A 9586-nucleotide genomic window follows, 5' to 3' on the forward strand; every position below is an offset into this window, starting at 1 on the left:
AATGAATCACGATGGCGTGCATAAATGCCATTGGCCAACCTTGCATCTCAACCTATTTTTCCAACAGTCACACAAAAGCCACTGACATCAAGCAACCTAAGACATGTCTCAGCTATCAATATATGCTGCTATTCGGCACTAAGCATACTCTGCTATGGAGATCACTTTTCTTTTGCCCCCATTTGCCCAACCATTCTAAAAAGCCGCTCACCCAAGCCTGGGTGTCGGCGCCGCATTGATGTAAAAAGCAATGAGAAAATGGGTATATCTACATGTATCTTTGCCCCAGCTGTGCCATCAACGCCAACCGTATCGGAGAGGACACCGGAAAAGCAGTCCTGGCCAATGAAACTGCCTGGTATTCAGTTTCTCCCACATTCCAGACCCGGCTTTCGCTTCTGTTGTGTAAACTGCCACAAACGCCTGGAAATCACTTTTTTTGTAAGACATGTTTCGGATATGAGCCGCAGATCGAGCAAGTGAGACTGGACGAATCAGAGCTTTGTGTCCTGTCGAGTCGAATCGCTCAGGCGCCGAAAAGACTGCATTGTCCCACTCGGTCCAGGTCTGACATTAGCTCCTGGGGTAACATTACTGCCGCTGCTGGTAGCGGTGGTCGTACCACCGGTAGTTCTAGCTGATGAGCTACCAGCAGAGTTGGACCGGTTGTGGAGGTGTGAGCTCATTAGCCAATGCAGCTGCATGCGCATGCTGTTGATGGCGGTGTTGGTGCGCAGCATCTCCTCCTTTACGCGCGTGCTCTCGTTGAAGACCATCATGTTGGCACGGCCCTCGAGCTCGGTCATGGCGTTGGTAATGCGAGACACTTCTTCGCGAAGGGAGTCGTGGAGTGTAAGGAGGTGGTGCACCTGTGAGTCAAAAGGTGGCTGGGCTTGAGAATTCTCGTTGTCTTGTGTAACGGGTGGAAATGAAGCTGGCGGCAAATTGAAGTCTGTGGGGGCCTCGGCATCGTTGGGGTCCAAGGGATCCGTGACCGGAAAGGAGGCATCGTTCGAATTGGCTGGGTACAGCATGTTGGTGATGTTGGTGAGGCCGTCCTCGAGAACGCCAACCTTCCTGATCAGCGGCTCCATGCGCGCCTCATTCCGCTCGATGCGAGCCTGTTGTTCGCGGAAATGAGGGGCCATGGTCGCCATGGCACATGCCTTTTCATGATGCAAGACGTCTGCGCGCTCGTCTCTGAAGGGACAACCGACAATGGCGCCCTGGCAAGATATGATGTGCTTGGGGCAGTCCCTGTTGACGTGGTTCTTCAAGTCGAGACGCAGGACCTCGACCGCGCACAGGCTGCAGGATGTCAAGCGATTTGCACAAGAGTTGCGCTGGTGTTCCTGCAGTGTACAGTGTTTAGCAATCGCCATGTCAACATGGTCACCAGACTTACCTCGAGATCTTTCTTCATCAGGGAGGTGTGGCAGTCATCGCAGTTGACGGTGTAGTGCAGGCAGCCCTTGTGGTAGTCCTTCTGGGGAATGTGCAGACGACACTCCCTCACGGGACACTCCACCGGCGTGTATTCGCAGTATATCATGACATGGTCGTGGACATTGACGCGGTGGTCGACCCAGTCGCACCCAGCCTTGCTGTTGGAGCACTTGACTACAAGCTCGTCCAGCATGTGCTCGATGATCTTGGGCACGGGACGCAGGTCGCGAGTGGTCTCAATATTGTGGCGGCACGTGGGGCACGTCTTGCGGGCATTGGGCTGCGGGGCCCAGGCATGCTCGAGACAGTCATGGCAGAAGTAGTGCTCGCACGGCAGCTGGACGGGCTTGTCGAAGGGCGCGTGGCAGATGAGGCAGACGAGGTTGCTGTCGGGCGTCGACACGTACTCGAGGGCGGCGAGCTCGGGCGGGACTTTGACGATTCGGCTGCGGCGACGCTTCGAAGATGGTGAGTTTGACACGCGCAGAGCGAACGGCGAGGGACTGCTGGGAGGGCCACCGACCATTCGCAACTCGCCCGGCTCTGCGGCCACATCGTCTGGCGTCTGTAGCGGCAGGCTGCTGCTGCTCGACGCGCGCGAGTTCCGCCGGTCGTTGGGCGGCGGGATGGGCGACGGCGCGGACATGGTGGTCGAGGTGAAGCAGAGGCTCGCGCAGGCGCAGCTTCACCGGACAGGCTGCCCGTCCCTTGGCAGTATGCAGCAGCGGCGGGTGCTATCAAAAGGCGGTCGGGACGGCGGGGTGCGGAGGACGGGAGGCTGGGTCACTGTTCACTGTTCACTGCTCACTGTTCACTGCCCACGAGCATAGCTCCGGGAGCTAGAGGGCGACGATATATATACTAGCAACAAGGGCGTTGGCTGGAATGGAGGCATGCTTCCCGATACGGCAGGGAGCATGCGGGCGGTGGTGTGGCTCTCTGGGGTTGTGCAAGAGCAAGACAGCGGCCGTGCAGCTGGGCCTGGTGGTGCCGCTCGGAAGTGATCCGGGCCAAGCAGCGTGCATGATCGATCCCCATCCATGCCGTCAGCGGTCCGAGAATCCACTGCCGCCTTGCGACGACTCCACCCAGAAACGTCGTCCGTAGGGGCCAGCTCGACCACTCGCCCACTCGACCAGCGCCATTTTGTGCACGCGTTTGATGTTGATTGTTGATTGTTGATTGTTGCTGTTTGCCGGCCAACGTAGCTCTCCTGACCCGCACTCGTCTGCACCTGCCGCTTTCGTCATCCCAGCTTCACTCCACACGCGGACATTCAACGCTCCTCCGCGTCCACCACGTCCACCACGTCCACCACGAGCCCTCCACACCTCACCCGTCGCCATGGCCACCAACCCGCCGCAGTTGTTCCTGCTGTCCGACCACATCAAGCTATCATTGCTCGAGCGCCAACGCGCCATCTCGCTGAACCTCCCCTCCACCAGCCAAGATGCCCAGATCTCGCGGTCCCTCGAGCAATTGCGCTCAGGCATCGAGTCGCTGGAATCACAAGTCGCAGACACATCCGACGAGTGCGTCACCACCACCCATCCCTCCCCCATGCCCTTCACATGCCATACTGACCCCCCCACCCAGATCCATATCCTCGCAACTCCCGCGCCTAAGATCCCAACTCACCGACCTAACCTCGCAATTCTCCCGCACCGCCGCCCCGACATCATCCACAATCACACACCCCAACGACCCCTCCCTCCAGCGCGACTTCACCGCCGCGCAGTCCGCGCCCCCGAAATCCAAATCCGTGCGCTTCACCGACACAGCCGACGCCCCGGATCCCAACCGCGCACAGCTATTCCCTTACCGCGACGACCCGGACCCGGACGCTGCGCCCGACCACTCCGGCCTCGACAACCAGCAGATCCACACGTACCACAGCCAGGTGCTGCGCGAGCAGGACGAGCAGTTGGACGTACTGGGCGCGAGCATTGGGCGGCAGCGCCAGCTGAGCGAGCAGATTGGCGAGGAGCTAGAGGGCCAGGTGTTGTTGCTGGATGATGTCGAGGAGGGTGTGGATAGGCATCAGGCGCAGTTTGTGAGGGCGAGGGGCAGGCTGGATCGGTTTAGTCGCAAGGCGAGGGATAACTGGAGTTTGACTGTGATCGTCGTGTTGATTATCATTCTGCTGCTGTTGATTGTTATTACAAAGTAAGTCAGCGAGAGATGTTGTGGTTACATGGGCATTAGAGGCGTTTTTGGGAGCTCGTGGTGAATCACCCGGCTATATGCACTTAGTACCGTTTGTCAGCACCTTGTATCTAGCGTGCAGCATTTACCCAAATATATAGGATGGCTATTTCGATCATATCTTCTCTTGTAGCTATGATACATATGACAAGAAAACATCCAATCCTCTCGGTTTCAACACGGCACCCTCATTCGTAGCATCAATGAGCCCAGTCAAAGCGCTCATGCTCCCAAAACGCCATGCGCAATGCAATGGTAAATCAATAAAAGGTCAGCCGTAGCTGCACCGTAACAATGCCGACATTGGAGCGCGAAGGGTATCTCGGTATCGATATGCAAATGAAACTGCTCGTAGGGGCGTACTATGGTATTGGCTCCGGCTGCTAGGACATGTATGTGTAGTTCGACAATGATGTGGGTGCCAGATTTGTCGTGTATTGCGTGATGCCCAAACCCTGGTAGCTGTTACTTCGCCAATCTCGCGTCCAAAGACGTGGCGCTGTTCCGCTCTCCCCATCCAAAGATGCGTGGATCGGTATGCAGGATTTGTTCTGAATAGTGTGCAATTGGAGTGAGTGTCAATCTCGACTCAGCGCAGACCGATGATCTTCTTCGACTTGTCGTAGACGACGTAGGTGATCGATACGGCAGGTACCACCTTGAGCAGGTTTGGAGTCAACCCCTTGAAGAGACCACGCCATCCTTCGCCCGCGATGGTCTGTCTTGTGACGTCGACAATTCCAGTGTACGTCCGAGGATGCAACACTGTGCCTTGGCTTTGTAATCGAGTTCGTAAAACGTTAAGCGGATATACCGCACTGGCTCCAAAAGCTCCTGAGAAGCCACCGATGGCCGCTGTCATGAATCCTCCCGGCTCAGCATCTTGCTCGTGGCACCCGAGTCTCTTCGCATTGCGTCGTGCAACCGCTCGCTTGAGGTATTCGAAGGTACCCAGGTCAAGTGCGGCATAAGGAAAGATTCCAACTATTCCCATGGGCAATCCTCGGTAGTAAGCTGCAACGCCATTGTGTGCCCACATCTTTTTTGCCGTAGCGATGATCAGTCGGTTGCCGTGTAACCCGCCAGAAACAGTCTCGCATTGCATACGACTACGAATCATTAGTTTTAGTGTTTTGCATAGGAGGGAGAATTCACTCACAATTTGAGGGTATCAATAGGATATACAGCAAACTGAGAGACCATGCCTACTTGTTGTCAGCAAAGTTTTAAGAAATCCTGGAACTATAAATGCTCACCTGCAAGACCACCCGCAACGAACTTCGACCAGGAGTGGATCGCCGATGGATCGTTGTGTCCTTCAACTGTAGCGAATAGACGTTTCGCAGCCTTGTTACGTCAGTGACAGTACATGCTTGAATATGGCGACACTTGCCTCATATGAGCCGAATTTGATGGCAGACTCCGGCATAACTTTGATCACGTTCAGACCATTACCTAGAGGCCACATCAGTGCACGTCACGTACCAATTTTGCGCAAGACTTACCGGCGTAGAGACTGCGCATGCCGCCCGCCTGCCATAATTCCTTCATGGCAGTAGCGAGCGGTGTCCATGCATTGCGCACGGCACTGATGACGTTTCCAGACTTTGCGGCGACAACGGCTTGTTCAGTAGCAGCGCCGGTCTGGGCGATGAGGTATACTTTCAATCGGTCGAGGGGCGCAGTCGAGGTGCGAGAAACAATTCCTGCAATACCTCCCGCCACGAAATAGCCTGTATGGGGAACACAAGCAATCAGCACGGTTCCTAAGCTTTCTAAAAGCCCCGTGGGTACCTCAGTGCGAGAAGCATCAAGCTCCTCGGCAACTTCAGAACGTGGCGGGAGCGTTTGCGAGTGCGCGAGACTAGGAGCAGGTGGTGAAGCCATTTCCAGCGATGCGTTGTAATCTGAAGGAAAAGAAGTAGGCGGCGTTCTCGCTACCAGTAGGAGAGAGCCGAAGAAAAACTGAAGAAAACGCTGTGCAGTACCTAAACCATGGATCGTGTCGTCGCTAACGAGAACGTCGCCCTCCTGATTCACTTTCATCGTCGCAGAAAAATAGGACATGACCGCATGCAGATTTGGTGCACTGGCCGGTATAAATAGAAGAAAGTCCCTTTCAACTGTTAGTTCTGTACTTGGAGCATGTTTGCGGGCTCTCTTTTCAGCACCAGCACGGGCGAATTCTAGCGCTGCAGTATCTCGGGTGAAAATAAAGCGCATTGTGTATTGTGTGCTCACACCCGGCGATGGATCTCCGCAGCGCTATGTGGTCGCAGCCCGTAGCTGTCAGGAATCTGAAGGTCTCAATGGGTAACGTACCGCCATTCTTCGAAACTGATGCTGCCGTCGTTGTTGGTGTCTACCTCGGTGAAGAAGGTGTCCAGGTTGCTGTTGGGTACCGCCAGCCCTGCGCGACTCAGAGCTGCGCGGAGCTCAGGTTTCGATATCTTGCCGTCGTTGTTGTAGTCGATGCTCTTGAACAGAGATAGGAGTTCCCTTTCGGTTTCGTGTACGAATGTTCGGAATTCTGGTCCCACGGGCATCAGTAAGGGGTTATTTCGCAGAAGTTGTGAGTAAAGCTCACCCTGGTATGAAATTTGCCCACTCCCGTCGGTGTCGACAGCTTTCATCACATCGTCTAGGAGCTGGTCGGCGTTTTTTAAGGCTACAGTATCTTCTTAGCCAGATCTATTTGCACGTGGTGCGATTGGGCTCACGGTGGTCCAGCTTCCGCAGCCCCTTCTTGAGCGCGGGCAAATCCAAATGGCCCTGTTTGCGCGTGTCGAGCGTCGCCCAGAGCTCGTCGACTCGGGCGTCCGCGACGCTTGCGCTGTTGGTGTCCATTGTGGTGGTGCTGTTATCTTCGGTCTATCATGGCTGTGGGTTGCCGCGCGCGGGGGGAGCAACTCTCGAACCTGGCCGAGAGACAATGCCGAAGGAATGGCTATGGGTGAAGGTGAAGGCTCATAGGATTCGACGTGGGGTATGAGGTCAGCGCTGGAAGCTTGGAGCGCGCCGAAAAAAGCCTAGCTGAACAAGTGGCCGGCTGCACCGAGGGAAGGAACGGCAGCTGTGACCACCATTTGCTGACACATGATTGGACAGAACCTCACCCCCTTACCCCAGTAGCAATCACCATGCCATACACATCCCAGAGCCTCAGTCGTGGTGCAGACCCCATTTGTTTGTCTCAGTGTTAGCGAAAACTACAGTTCAACGCCCTTGGTAGTTTGCTTCATTTCTACGCGTTTGTGTTTTGGTTCTTCGGGGTTCAGAGCCTTAGCTTACCAGGCACCATCATTCATCCTTTGCATACATTCAGTTTTGCAATTGACGGCAGGTGGAGAACTATCCTTTGGACTATCTAGTCTCATATTGCTGCTTGGTGCCCCAAGCTGCGCTTATCTCGCCCGTACACTTCTGCATCTCTCGATTTCGTTATTGGCCATCTTCACTATCAGCTTGATAGCGTCTCTGGCCACCTGTAATCCTCTACTTAGTCGCAGGGGGCTTGTCCAAGTGTCTCACTTTTCCATCCAAAATGGCTTCTAGCTATTGGGAGTCCACGCAACGCAAGTTCTGGACATTCACGAAACAAGAATTGGCGCATGAACGGAAAAAGATAGAAGAATCGGAGCGGAACTTGGTCAACATGTATCCTTTGCCAGATAGGAGGCACCTCAGTATCTACTTCTACCACCGTATGTTCTCTGCACTCGCGAAGACTTCAACAGCTGACCGATACAGAATTATCCAAGATGGCAAGACCTCTGGGCATACGGCAACAGGCTCTCGCTACCGCACAGGTCTATGTACGTCGGTTCTACGCTAAGATTGAGATTCGAAGAACGAACCCTGCACTTGTGCTTGCCACTGCTCTTTACTTGGCCTGCAAGATGGAGGAGTGTCCACAGCACATTAGGATGGTACTCGCAGAAGCCCGCCATTGCTGGGGTGAGTGGCTTGAAATTATCGCCCGCATAATGATAACTGACCAACATGGCAGACACTTCGTTCAACGACATATCAAAAATCGGAGAATGCGAGTTTACGCTCATCTCCGAGATGAATTCACAGCTTATCATCCATCACCCATATCGCAGCCTGGCAGACATGCAGACCCAGTTCCAGCTGACGCAGGAAGAAAATGCACTCGCATGAGCCGAACATCTCCACGCCCACTCCTCCTGTCAGTATCGTGGCTGTGTCTCCGCAGCATCGTAGATCCCGATCCGTCTCATCTAGCCACAACATAGTTCGCAATTTCTCTACCATGGCGCAGACTACATTTTCCTTCAGATCAACGCACCAAGGCATGACCAACGCGCTGCAGTCACTAGGAAATGCCCGAGGCGCACCGCAAGGAGCGCAAAACAGAGTGCAAAAGTTGGTGGACTGGCTTGCGGAGAGCAGCGTCGACATTGAAGCAGTTGTAGAGTGCACGCAGGAGCTCATATCGCTTTACGAGGTCTGGGAATCTTACACTGATAAGACATGCAAAGATCAGATTGCAAAGTTCGTCAAGGCGAGAGGGCTCGACAAATGATGATTCGGTCTATCTGAAACTTTGTTGTGGCTGGCTATGCAGCTGCTGATCAGCCGGCTTCGAATGTGCAGAAGAGGACATGGAACAGTGAAGCGAAGGAGAATGCCGGATAAACACACATGTTGCAAGAATCGCAGCGTTTGGTTCCGCAATACCACCGCAGGGCCATTGTTTGCAATGCAACAATCTACAGAACATGATCAGGCGGGCGACATTGCTCACCCACCATGCGGCATTGCATCAATGGGCTGCGCCACCGGTCATGGGAACAAACAAGCATCGATGTGCGACCGAGCTCAACAGTTCGGGTTAATCAGGATGCTCATCAAGGGTGGTCAGAACGTAGAATAGTAAGCAGCCTTATGATGTTCACTCCAGATCCCAGACGATGATGCAACTGCACGCGAAGCGACAGGTATTCAGGTAAATGAATCGCGCCTCCTGGGTGGGGGATGCTGGAGTGAGCGAGTTTCGAGCACCTCTGTGGTTCATGCAACGGCTTGGCAATGTTCCAGGCTGTTTGGCGATGGCGAAGCGAGCGTGATCAAAAACAGCAATGTGAGCGATCGCCCGGATGCCTGGTTTTGCTTATGCAGACTGATGAAGAAGTCAGAGAAGAGAATGAAGGCGAGGTGGCATGTTCATCTCGAGGATGCAGCATCATAGGCGCAGAGCGACGAGCACAAAGCGCAACGGCAGGCGAGGGACGCGCCGGGTCAGCTAAATTTGGAGTGGTGTTCTTGTCGGCCCATTGGCCCTGGCGCAGAGCGTTCCCTTCACCAGCTTGGAAACGTCGCGCAGGGAAGCGCGGGCTGGCGGGACATTCAGGGTGCAGAGAACCAGACACCACGAGCGTCTAGACCATTCACGGCCAACGATCCGAAGGGTGCCAGCGAGCAAGCTGCGCCGCCTTGTGTGACCTCACGACGGCATTCCAGAACGACTTGCGGGGCTAGAGAGGGAAATGATGTGCGCGCAAGCAGGGACAGCCGGCCTCCAGCCCACCCACCAGCCGGCGCTCAACCATGCTGCTGGCCGGCGACTGCGCCTAGCTCGCCCTCGACAAGCGGGCAGCTTCGAGGCGTCGAGCGTCGAGGCGTCGAGCAAGAAAGCCGTCGGGATTCCACACTCGACAGCGCATCGTGTCGGGTTTCGTTCAGAAGGCTGGTGACGAGTGCGGTTAGAGGGCTGGTCGAGCATGCATTCCCCTGGCTACGGGAGAAAGCAGCGGTCAGGGCGAGAGGCTTGGGTCACGCAGGCTAGCAGCCCACCCCATTGTGAGTTGTCTGGCAGGCCTAGCGGGATAGCGTCGTTTGATAATGCGCCGCCCTCTGCATGGCCGCCCACGGTCCAAGATGCGCGCGCGTCAAGAAGACAGGAACTTGA

At 55.1% G+C, this 9586-nt stretch overlaps 5 protein-coding genes across 5 annotated transcripts; 3 read left to right on the top strand and 2 right to left on the bottom strand.

The window, feature by feature from the left end:
* Positions 1-494: 494 nt before the first annotated feature.
* On the bottom strand, positions 495-2092 carry SNOG_07207 (hypothetical protein; the record flags this gene model as incomplete). The annotated part of the gene is made up of 2 exons (XM_001797505.1): positions 495-1308; positions 1380-2092. 2 exons carry the CDS (start codon positions 2090-2092, stop codon positions 495-497), a joined length of 1527 nt encoding a protein of 508 aa, XP_001797557.1.
* A 453-nt stretch (positions 2093-2545) lies between these two features.
* SNOG_07208 (hypothetical protein) lies at positions 2546-3616 on the top strand (the record flags this gene model as incomplete). The annotated part of the gene is made up of 2 exons (XM_001797506.1): positions 2546-2978; positions 3043-3616. Exons 1-2 carry the CDS (start codon positions 2791-2793, stop codon positions 3614-3616), a joined length of 762 nt encoding a protein of 253 aa, XP_001797558.1. The 5' UTR covers positions 2546-2790.
* Positions 3617-4197: 581 nt separating this feature from the next.
* Positions 4198-6498, bottom strand: SNOG_07209 (hypothetical protein; the record flags this gene model as incomplete). Its single annotated transcript, XM_001797507.1, has 6 exons — positions 4198-4416; positions 4471-4760; positions 5025-5106; positions 5157-5384; positions 5990-6299; positions 6391-6498. The coding sequence occupies 6 exons, from the start codon at positions 6496-6498 to the stop codon at positions 4241-4243; spliced, it is 1194 nt and encodes a 397-aa protein (XP_001797559.1). The 3' UTR covers positions 4198-4240.
* A 1155-nt stretch (positions 6499-7653) lies between these two features.
* Positions 7654-8200, top strand: SNOG_07211 (hypothetical protein; the record flags this gene model as incomplete). Its single annotated transcript, XM_001797508.1, has 2 exons — positions 7654-7809; positions 7937-8200. 2 exons carry the CDS (start codon positions 7654-7656, stop codon positions 8198-8200), a joined length of 420 nt encoding a protein of 139 aa, XP_001797560.1.
* Positions 8201-8427: 227 nt separating this feature from the next.
* SNOG_07212 (hypothetical protein) lies at positions 8428-9463 on the top strand (the record flags this gene model as incomplete). The annotated part of the gene is made up of 3 exons (XM_001797509.1): positions 8428-8550; positions 8579-8758; positions 8867-9463. 3 exons carry the CDS (start codon positions 8428-8430, stop codon positions 9461-9463), a joined length of 900 nt encoding a protein of 299 aa, XP_001797561.1.
* Between the last annotated feature and the right edge of the window lie 123 nt (positions 9464-9586).

Source organism: Parastagonospora nodorum, assembly GCF_000146915.1.
Source record: "Parastagonospora nodorum SN15 chromosome Unknown scaffold_10, whole genome shotgun sequence".
In the NCBI taxonomy this organism is placed as follows: Eukaryota; Fungi; Ascomycota; class Dothideomycetes; order Pleosporales; family Phaeosphaeriaceae; genus Parastagonospora; species Parastagonospora nodorum.